Source organism: Lichenostomus cassidix, chromosome 9 (assembly GCF_008360975.1).
Source record: "Lichenostomus cassidix isolate B80296 chromosome 9, HeHo_3.0, whole genome shotgun sequence".
NCBI classification, from domain to species: Eukaryota; Metazoa; Chordata; class Aves; order Passeriformes; family Meliphagidae; genus Lichenostomus; species Lichenostomus cassidix.
In genome coordinates, this window is record NC_139490.1 from 1654470 (window position 1) to 1666383 (window position 11914).

The 11914-nt window shown below is 37.7% G+C and overlaps 1 protein-coding gene across 1 annotated transcript in view; it reads right to left on the minus strand.

Moving 5' to 3' along the window:
• IFT80 (intraflagellar transport 80) overlaps positions 1 to 9403 on the minus strand; it is a 30265-nt gene extending 20862 nt beyond the window's left edge. Inside the window, exons 1-5 of the mRNA XM_085068933.1 lie at positions 9115 to 9403; positions 7396 to 7506; positions 5536 to 5604; positions 1775 to 1884; positions 1395 to 1484 (exon numbers count right to left, since the gene is read on the minus strand). Coding sequence (XP_084925059.1) covers positions 1395 to 1484; positions 1775 to 1884; positions 5536 to 5604; positions 7396 to 7506; positions 9115 to 9388 — 654 coding nt within the window. The 5' untranslated portion in view covers positions 9389 to 9403. The remainder of the gene's footprint in view (positions 1 to 1394; positions 1485 to 1774; positions 1885 to 5535; positions 5605 to 7395; positions 7507 to 9114) is intronic.
• Between the last annotated feature and the right edge of the window lie 2511 nt (positions 9404 to 11914).

The window sequence follows — 11914 nt, forward strand, 5'->3', positions numbered from 1 at the left end:
ATTTGGTGTAACAAGAAAAATCACCTATAATATTTTATTAAATATATATATAATATTTTTATTATTCCACAGGTATAATTTTCTCTCATGTTTTAGTGTAACTAGAAAGATCACTTATATTATAGTTCACTTTTATATATGTATTTTTAATATTTTTATTATTTCAGAAGAATAATTTTCCCACATGATTTGGTGTAACAAGAAAAATCACCTATAAGCTTTTATTATATATACATTTTAATATTTTTATTATTTCAGAAGAATAGTTTTCCCTCATGATTTAGTGTAATAGAAAAATCACCTATAAGCTTTTATTTTTTATATAGATATACTTTTTATATTTTTATTACTCCAGAAGTAGAATTTTCCCTCATGTTTTAGTGTAACTAGGAAAATCACCTATAATATAGCTCACTCTTATTTTATATATATAGCTTTTATATTTTTATTATTCCAGAAGCAGAATTTCCCCTCATGACACAGAAATTGTAGAAATAATTGTCCAACTTTAGTGTAACTAAAAAAATCCCCTATATTACAGTTTGTTTATATTATATATATATACTTTTTACATTTTTATTATTCTAGAACTATCATTTTCCCTCATGATCACAGAAATTGTAGAAATAGTTGACCAGGTTAATTTTGTGTAACTAGAAAATCTGTCTATGTTATAGATGCCTTTCATTACATATATAAATATATATATAAATATAAATATACAAATATTATATAATTATACAAATATATTATTATTTAGTCTGCAAAAGAACCACAAGGTTTATTCTGTTTGCACTCATGAGGCTTCAAAGCAAATTTTAAAAAAATAAAGAGATTTTTTTTTTTAATCCGTGGAATACCAGGAAGCCAATCCACAAAATAATTTGAATTTAACACTTTGTTTGATTTTTTAATTTAATTGTTTATGCTTTCTCACAGCCATTACACACTTATAACAGAAACAACACAAAATACACTCAAAAATCAGTTCCTATTTAAGGGAAGAAATAGAATTTTCTATTTCAGATGCAGAATTCACAAACTGAAACATTTTCTGAGGTATTCACTAATGTTCCTGTAATAGCAAACAGCAGCTTTATCTCTCTAATTTGATATCTCATAGCTTATATTAATTCAAACTAAAACTTCTATATTTATATTTATTTCTCTTTTTGTTTCACTTCCATTTTACCAATTTTATTCTGCTGTATTTTTTTAAAAAATGGTAATTTTATGTCACTACACAGAGTGAGATGTATTTATAAATAACAAAACTTTTTCTTGAAAACTGAAAGATTTCTCATTTCAATTTGGGGTTCCAGGTTGAAATTCAAACATTTCAGGATATCTAATAACTTTTTTGGCAATGTAGTTATAATTTCACCAGAACTCACCTTATATCTACAATCTTCCCCTGCAGAAAGAATGAGATCATTCACAGAATTCCAGTCAGTTTTTAAAATCAGACCATCATGGGCTTTCCACTGAATTGGAAAAAACAAAAACCCAATTAAATAGATAGAACAAGGCTGAAAACTTTTATTTTTAATATTTATCATCCATTGGAATTTATGATCTTGGAGAGTTTTTTTAATGATTTTATGATTCAGCAGAGAAATAAATGAAATAAAGCCTGAACAAGGCAGAATGAAAGCAGAAAACTCTGCACTAAAATCAAGTTTTAAACAACTTTTTCTTAACAAATGAAAAGGGAAAATCTTCTATATCTTCATTTATGCAAATAAATATGAATGAATAGGATTATTAATGGTACCTGCAAAAGTTTAGCATTTGGCTGGAGAGGTTTGATGATCAGCTGCTTCCCCGAGGTGAAGAGAACTTTGTCAGAGTCAGGAGCCCAAGAGACTGAGTACACCGGGGATCCTGTGGGAAACATGGGAACATGGAAAACAACATGAGAAACATGGGAAACATGAGAAACATGGAAAACATGGAAAACATGAGAAACATGGAAAACATGGGAAACAACATGGAAAACATGGGAAAAATGGGAAACAACATGAGAAACAACATGGGAAACATGGAAAACAACATGGGAAACATAGAAAGCATGGGAAACATAGAAAACGTGGAAAACATGGAAAACATAGAAAACATAAAAAACATGGGAAACATGGAAAACATGGGAAACAACATGGAAAACATGGAAAACATAGAAAAATCCTGCAGGAATTCCTGCAGCAACACCTGTCCTTTTAATACTCTATTTCTAATATATATTATAATAATAATAGATAATATTGATAAAAAGATAGTGTGTCATAGAGAAAATAATGATATATAATACATAGAAATAAATATAAGAAAACATAAAATATATGACAATTCTTGCACTAATTATATACATATTACATAAATATCTATGTAGATAACACTGTATTTTACAGTGTAAAATGTACACCACATATTTCTCAAATCTCATTATCTATTGCTATTTACCACATCACCAATTTCTAAAACTTTTCAGTGAACAGTTTTAAACAAATCAACAGGAAATATCTGCATTTCGTATTTATATTCAGCTTTTACCCACTGATGCAATTTTAGTCACTCCAGACATACAGAAAATTAAAATATATTCACCACGAGACATCAGGAAATCATTCTTTTTGCCCAAATTATAAGACTGAACACAAATATGGGTAAAAATATTTTGTATTGCACCTAAATGATTCTTTTTAAGGTATTTATGCTCCATAATTAACAGAGATTTTTGTTTTGCTGCACATGCAAAGCCCCCAAACATCCCATGCACAAATAGCTTCCAAAATAAATTACAATAAATAAAACTGGTGGACACACTTCAAGATTTTTCCCAATTAACTGGAACTTTCTTAGACTGAAACCCCCAGAATTTTTGTATCTGGAATAAAGCTGACTGTTCCATTTTAAAATCATGTTCCAGTTTTCAAATTAGATTTTTTGAAAACAGAGTAAAGCAAAAAATTACATGGAAAAATATCCAGGGGAAAAAAAAAATTACAAGAATCAGACTTGCCAACTCTGCAAATATTTTCCATATTATTTGACAGGATTTGTGCTCTCTGAAGAAAAATCAAAGGATTTTGCTACTTGATTCCTTGAAATAAAACTAAAAAAGTTCAGTAAAGAGCATCTCCAAGTATTCAACTGAGCAAATGAATTAGAATAGTTCAAATAAACAATTTTCAATGTAACTTTATGGCAATAAAAAAATAAAGAAAAAGAAAAAGCTTAAAAAATGCTCTTCCACGGTAAATCCTCAACAATGTTGGCATTTTAAGTTCTCTTTCAAAAAATGACTGAGGAGTATTTTTGTCTGGGAATATTTTGATGAGATTTAGATAATTAAATGACTAAACTGCTGCAAATGTCCTAAAATCATCCAATATCTCCCCACTTCTCTCTGTGCAAAAAGCTGATTTCATTATGGTTAAACTTGAATTGATTTCCCAAATATTCACCCACTAAATTGAGACCTGGTGTTGTTTGCTCCTGAATATTTCTGTACTTCCTATATTTTCTTCTAGGGGGTTTTATTACTTAAAAATACAGCATTATGGAAGATTTTTTTTTTTAACTTGTCAACCATCAGAGGAGACAAGTCACAGAAACACAACATATATTAAATAAATGTGGCACTGGCTGTTTTCCTCCTGGCAATTCCTGTTGAAAATGCCATAAATTCTGTCACCAGCTGGAGCAGAAATTCTAAATAAACTCCATTTTTTTTGTCCTGTTCTAATGCTGATTTAACAATCAGAAGACTTTTTCTATTTAAACCAAATGTTTGCCTTTTTTTTTTTTTTATGATGGCTGAGTAGTTAACCACAATTTCCAGGGCTTTAACAGCAGGAGCTGAGTTAACTCATTTCCCTCTGCACTTAACAAGGACAGGCTTGGGAAAACACTGCCAACACCCTGGAGAACTCTGAGAACAGACACTCTGCAGAGAGGAACAGCTGCAGGAAAGAATATTCTAGGAAAAAAGGAGGCAGAAAAATGGGATTTGAGGAAGGAAGATGTAGCTTCTTCCCGTCTTGCAACAGAGGATTTGGTAATTCTAAGAGTTTGTGTGGATTTGGGATTGTCACAGCAAGAGAAACATGAATTCTGAGAATTGGAGATACTTCTGTTCATCATGGTGAGAGTGTCTCCAAAAGAATCGAGATATTAGGAATAAATTCCTCGCTGAGAGGGTGGGGAAGAGCTGGGATGGAATTCCCAGAGAAGCTGTGGTGCTCCTAGATCCCTGGAATGTCCAAGGCCAGGCTGGATGAAGCCTGGAAAAAACTGGGATAGCAGAAGGGGTGGAATGGGATGGGATTTAACTTCCCTTCCATCACAAACCATTCCATGATTCCATGATAATCTTGGGAATTCCCAAAACATATCAGAGAAATCCAAGGAAAACAAGTTTCCCTATCAAAATGGATCAGTGCAGAGTCAGCTGGAAGCACAAATCCATTGCAGGGTAAGCAGGAGGAACAAAAGGAAGAATTTTAAGGGAGTCTAAGGAGGAATAAAGGCCAAAGACAGAACAGGCACGTGGATATCATCCCAAACCTGAATATTTATTTCTAATACAAAGAGTGGAATGAGGAAAAAGAATGTTGGCAATGGGAATCCTTTCAGTCCTCAAGGACATGCTGAAGGAAGGGAAAAATTGGCTTGGAACAGCAGCAGAATCCTGTCCTGAGCCCAGGATGGAAGTGCTTACACAGATTCTGATTGAATCTGTGGGATTCTGACTGAATTTAAAGGGTTTCAGGGCCTCACACGATTTTGTGTTAAAAACATAAATACAAGGTGACAGTTACTCCATGGGGACTCAACTGTGCTTTTATAGTGCACCAGACACTTGCAGAAATCAATCAAAATTCTTATTTCAAACTACACCATATCATTTACCTTATAAACTTTTTCAAACCTCAAATAAGCACAATTAAGCACAAAAAGCTGACAACATATACTGAGAAATAGTAAAGAGCATGTGTTTCAATTTTAATTTTTTTTAAATTTTCCTTCAGTTGGTTTATCTTTTTACCTGAAAAACACTGCATGTGCATGTGCACTTCCTTAAAAGACCTGAAATGCATTTTGCATTCAATGCTGTGGTTAAAATGCCTTCCTCAGGTTGAAAGAATTGAGATAAGTTGTTTCAGAAAGAGATAAGGGTCTGACATTTAAGCCAGCCCCAGGTGCATGTGGTTTCTTCAAAAATGTCACAAGGTCACATGGGCTCAATCTATGAAGTCTGAAAAACAAAATTTAGCTGAGGATCTTCACTGAAATGGTATCAGATCCCTAGGGTTGGACTGAGACTGTTGTCTAAAAATACTGCAATACTTTTAAGTTGAAAAATGAAATATTTTTTAAAAATCTGATTCAAATCCAACTGTGATTTACATTTAATTAAGGCTTTAACACCCTTGAACAAACCATCACTGCTAGATTCAGGGTCTGTAATTTAAATACACTTCAGAATAACCCAAATTAATAAATTCTGATGGAACTTTAAGCAAATGGACTCACCTTGCTGAGCTAAAGTGGATCTCAGCATTCCACTTTTAGACCAGATTTTCACTTGGCCATCTTCCCCAGCTGCAAATGAGCACAGAACTCATCAAATTCAATGCAATAATCAGCCTAACAAACATGTTTGTATTTACTCAGGAAACACCTCAGTCAAAATAAATCAAAGTCTTCTTCCAGGTAAATTCCTTTTATTTAGTCTTCCTAATATGCAATAGGAATTCTATTAAGGAAAAATCTTTAAGATGGTTGTTTAGTTATGATCAATAAATCTTCCTTTCCTGAAAATCCCTTAAATCTTATCTGAAGCTGCTCCTGGGAAGGGAAAGTCCATTATTATTTAAGTATCCCAAATTCTGTATTTTTGATTCATTCAATGGGCCAGAGGCTGCTCAAAGGAGTCTGGGGAGCCCCAAGGGAGGAGAAATGGATTTTATGGATTAAACTGGAGGTTTCACAGTTGATAAATGGTGCAAGTGAAGATAACTCTGTTTGGATGGCCTCAATGTGCTACAATAACTGTGTGTTCCTGAGGAACTCAGTTTATTTATTGAAGATTAAGTTGTTAAACACTACACAGCACAGTTAGGGCTGTTATTAACAGCACAGATTTCCTGGTGTGTTGTCATTTTTAAAATGCTTTCATTGAGGCCTCCCACGTTCAATTAATGAGGAGAAAGGTGCACCTAGAACTTAATGGCTCCTTCCCTTCAAAGGTAATTTAATTACCACATTTCAGGGGTTTTATATCTGGCCAAGGTGGTTTTTAAATGGTTAAAAAATAGAAAAAAACCTCAACACTAAAAAAATTAAAAACCTTATTTGTGCAAACTGATGCTGCTGAAATATAGCCATAAATGTACTTGGTGATGCAGTAGCAATGATTTATTTCCTCTTCCTGGTATAAGAGGATTTGATCCTCTCAGAGTAAACTGGAAGTGGTGATGAATTCCCACACTCCCAAAAAGTGTCAGTGTCATGCAGTCTCATAAAAAAAGAAGGAATTCAAAAGACAATTTTGACTGTCTTTGGAAAAGTTCCTGAGGCGAAGCTGTCTTTAAAAAGAACAATCTTTCTGTCCCTCTGGGATTTCAGAGGAACAGGCCAGACAGAGTTCCTTGAAGCAGCATTTGAGAGTCTGGAAATGAGCAGATCCAAAATTATCTGCAGTTCTTGTGGCCTGAGCTGGAATTTGTCCAGAGGAATCAGCTGTCCTCCATCAGCACAGGAGTCTGACACCACCAATCCCATCAAGAATCCAGGACAGGCAATTTCAGCAGCTCCCCTTAACCCCAAGATAGAATTTTGGCAAAAAAATGCCAAAAGCAACTGATTAGCAAAAGATTTAGGGTAAAAAAGATACAGAGAGAGGCAGGAATTGTGGGATCATTCTGCCAGCATCAATATAGACAGGCTGCAGGTGACAATTAGTGATAATTAAGGAATAAAAGCACAGGAATATTTAAGATCAATGAGGCCTCAGTAAACGGCTAAAAAAACCCAAATATGCAGGTATATAGATGTACCAATTTAACAACCTTTTCTTGCAACAGGTAGAAAAAAATAAATCAAATATTCTCCTTTCTGAAGTTCAGAACAGCCACAAAACCATCTAAGCACTCTGATATTAAAACATTTACTTTCAAGGAAATAGGATCACATACACTAAAAAAAAAAAATTTTTACTAGATCTTCTATTAATCAAAATAGACAACATTAATTTAAAATAGCATTAAAAGTACAAAATTAACTCATATTAATCAAGATGATAACAACCTCAGTGATAAGGAAGACCTTATCTTAAAGAAGAGTAGATTATTATTTTAGTTTTCAAACCCCTTCACTAACAAGAATGCTCACCTGTAACCAGTGCTGTTCCATCATAATTCCACCTCCCTGCAAGGACAGCTCCACAATGTGCTTCCACACTTTTCTCCACTCTTCCCAACTTGGAAATCAAGTGGAATTTGCCTAAACAAAAAAAAAACAGTGTGAACAATTATTACAATTATAATTATAATTATTTATATATTAGATCAATAATTATATTATCAATTACATTACACATTATTACAGCAATGCTGTTACTTTCTGTTAAAAACAGACACACAAAACAAGAACCCAACAATACAAAGAAAACATCCAATTGTTTTTCACAGCCAAAAATAGAACTATTCCTGCTTCCCTTCTGGGGCTGGGATGGAATTCCAAAGTTAGTCATGATTACAGCAGATGGATCAGGAAGTCTTTATTCCCAAATGAGGGATGCTGCTGAAATCCAGCAAGATCAAATTTAAACTGGAGCAAACAGCAGGCAGTGGAGAGCTTGGAAAAATGAACAGTCCAGTGATTCCAATTAACGACTTTAAAATCAAATTATTTTAGTATTATCTGATCTAAACTGCCAGATTACAATCAAGTTCCTGAGTGACCAGAGCTTTAAGGCACTATCATACCACTACATCTCTGCCAATGCAAGATTGTCAAGGAAAAGGGTTTTAACACTAACGAGAAACTATGGTTTGGATAAATCAGTTTATCTGATCAGTGTTTAAAATGTCATGGAATCCCAGACTGGTTTGGGTTGGAAGGGACCTTAAATCCTTAAATCCCATCTCATTCCACCCCTGCTGTGGGCAGGGACATTTTCCATAGACCAAGATGCTCCAAACCAAATTCAACACTTCCAGGGTATTCACTTAATGCATTCTATTATTTAAGAATTATAAAATATAATTTATCTCATTAATGTGTCACTTACTGTATAGAATATCTCTCAAGTCTGAGATTCTCCTTTACTGTGTGTAAGCAATAACTGGATTTAGAGGAATTCAATGCTTTTTTCCTCCAATTAAGTTGCCAAAATGGCCTTCTCTGCTTTTAAAATAATACATTAAAAACATCTCTTATTTTCTGATCACAGAAAATAAATTTTATTTTCTGATCACCTTTTTCCATCCAGTGTCCTTGTTCCATCTGCAGCAAAGACCTTTTTCATTGCAGAATCCTTTAATCTAATATTTCAGGACTAAGAATATTTCCATGTCATCACTTACAGGACTCAGCATGAAGTGGCTGAGCTCTCCAGAGCCATTATTTTTTAATGGGTATATGATTTGTGCTTAATTTGAAGTTTAAAGCCAAACACATTCTTCATTTTTGTCAAAAATTAGCAACAAGACCAATGTAAGTAGGAAGTAAAAGAACAATATCCCCCAAGAGATGCATCTCAGAAGTAAAACCCACGGGGATTAAATTTACATTTGCTCTGATTTCAACCAGGAACCAATGCAACCCTGTGAAGGCATTATGATCATTTTCCATTGGATTCAGCAAGTTTCCAGGAATTCTTATCACAGAGAGGAAGTGGCTGTTGCAGGAAAATTGCAGGAATAAGCTGGTGCAGGAGAATTCATGCAGGAAGAAAAATCTGGCTTGGTGCAAAATCCTTTTGGGGAGAAGAGAAAAAAAGGCACCCCAAGCAATCCTCAAAGCTTCCTTCTCCCCAAACAATGTCTTGTGGTTGAGTGACATAAGCAGTGAAGGGCATGAAATAAAAAATATTTTCAATTGCCTTACCATCAGAACTTGTCAGAACAAAGCTCTCAGCCTGGGATTGCTTCTTCCCACCAATCCCTCTGGGAAACCAGTGCAGGTCGATGGGATAAACATCCTCGGGAAGCTTCACCACCCGAGTGGTCTCGCTGGTCACAGGGTTCCATTTCATGATCTGGTGATCATCACTGCACGAGTAGAGCTCGTCAGCTGTTGTCCATCCCACACAGCTCACCAAGTCCTTATGTTTCATTCCATTAAGGAATCTGAAAAGTTCAACTAGTGAAAATAAACTCATGAAAATAAACCCATTTCAGCTATGCAGAACTGAAGGGACAATATGGGAAGATTGTTTTGATAAGATTGCATGGAATGTTTTACATTAAAAAATATTATTCTTCAGTGTTTTGCTCTTATATGCCGAGAAGAGCAGGTAGAAATCCAGCCAAACCACAGCAGATTATCATGCAAAAATTTAATTTTTATTACCGTGCAAGGTTATTAAAACATGGATAAAATGTTGGGTTAATGAAGGGTCATAGTGCAAAATATCTGTGCAAAACACCCAACTATCATTCAAAGGTGTTGGTTTATTAATAGCACGTCATATATAAGTGTCCAGTGTCTCCTAAAAAATTGTCCTTAAAGGCTGCACTCAATGACAATGAGAATAAAGAAAAAATAGAAAAACCCCACATCTACAATTTACTAATACTTTACTATAACTTCAACAATAAAGAAATATTTTCTGGAAGAGTCTATTCAGAATGAACATGATGTTGTATGTTTTTCTTCTGTGACAAAGGATATGTTTTGGCTCCTTTAAAAGGGAAATCTTCAGTCTCATCTCAGTTGTTCAGATGGAGTATTAAAACCATCTGTTATAACTGTAATAAAAGAAAACAAACACATATATAAGTATATATAATTAGCAAAATATATATGCATATGAGCAGTCAAAATGAAATAGACACCAACACTAAAATAAAAAGTTCTGAAATAATTTTGTATTTATAAGTAGCATAATGTACATGCATATATAAGCAGCCAAAATGAAAAAGGAAGACACTAACACTAAAATAAAAAGTTCTGAAGTAATTTTACATTAGCACTGAGGAAAAATAAGCACCAGAAAAGACCTGAGTTTAAAGGGAATTCTGTTTTCACATTATCCAACTGAATATGGACAACTTAAAGAAAAAGCAATGCTGGGAACAGAGAATCCTTGAATTATTAAGGTTGGAATAGACCTGTAAGATCAAGTCTGAAACACCCGAGGTTGGAGCACTGGAGTTCCCTTGCGCTGACACACAGCCAGGAAGGGGAAACCTGGTCTCTTCCTTTCAAACACAAGCCCACAACTTTATTATAATTTTTAATACTATTTAATCGCTCTGTACGTGGCGCTAAAAGGCTGAACGCCGTCCCCGGGCCATGCACACGTACATCCATCACTACCCAGCCCACCTATTCCCTACATCCAACTCCCAAGGAATCCAGCAGCGGCTCCGCTGGAATTTTAGGAGAGCTGGGACAAAATCCAGGAGTTATCCCGACCCGGAGAAGTGCCGGACACGGCAGCCTCACTGCTGCTCCCTCTGCCATCCGGAGGAGCAGGGAGGCGGGCATGGAGCAGAGCGGGATGTGGGGAGCAGGGAAAGCCAGAGAGAGGGATGGAGGCAGAGCAGGAATGGGAAAACAGCAGCAAGATGGGGACTCCGGGTAGGAATGCCACAGCGGGACGGGGGAACGCTGAGAAGGAAAAGCAGCGGGTGGGATGAAGGCACGGAGGAGACACCGAACCCTCCGGGCATCCTCAGCCCCCACCGCCCGCTCTCCGGCCGTGCCAACACCCGCTCTGCCCTCAGCTTCCAGCTGCCCACGAAGCACATTATCCAGCCCCCTCAGGGCCGCCAGCAGCCGGAGGTCCCCCGCCTTGCCCTCAGCTGTCCCTCCCTCCGTCCGTCCGTCCGTCCGTCCCACGCCCACATGGGAGTCACGGCTCCCGACCCTCTCGCCCACCGCGGCGGTGACTCAGCCCAGGGCAGGGGGACGGCGGCCGCCGCCTCCCCAGCGCGCCTTTACCTGCGCGGGCAGCCCAGGGAGCGCGCAGAGCGGCGGCCGGAGCCTGCTGCCGGCGGAATCCGGGATGATCCCGCCTCCCGTCTCCTCAGGAGCAGCGGATCCCGGGATGATCGCTCTTCCCGCTCCTGTCCCCTCAGCAGCGCCGGATCCCGGGATGATCCCTCTTCCCGCTCCTGTCCCCTCAGCAGTGGCAGATCCGGGATGATCCCCCCTCGTCCCCTCAGGAGCAGCGGATCCCGCTCCCGGCGGAGCCCGGGCTGATCCCGTCTCCCGTCCCCTCAGGAGCAGCGGACCCGGGCTGATCCCTCTTCCCGCTCCCGTCCCCTCAGGAGCAGCGGATCCCGGGCTGATCCCGCCTCTCCCTCCCGTCCCCTCAGCAGCGGATCCCGCTCCCCCGTCAGCCAAGCGCCGCCGTCTCTATGGCGACTTCTCGCGAGACTTCATCCTCCTCCTCCGCCGCCACCTCACGGCTCCCCCCCGCTCCCCCCTCCCCCAAGGTGCCACGGCGCCACGCGTTCATTAATTAAACTCGCTTTAAAATCGCGACGCTGCCACCATTTTTTAAAAATTTTTTTTCACTTTTAAAATTTTTTTAATAATTTTTTAATAATTTTTAAACCGGCGCGCGTCGCCCAGCAACCAAGCGCCGCCCACTGACCTACTTCTAAAATTAAAATTAAACCCTTTCTCCGCCGGCACTGCCGCGGGACTGTGTCCCCGCGTCACCCTCACCCCCTAA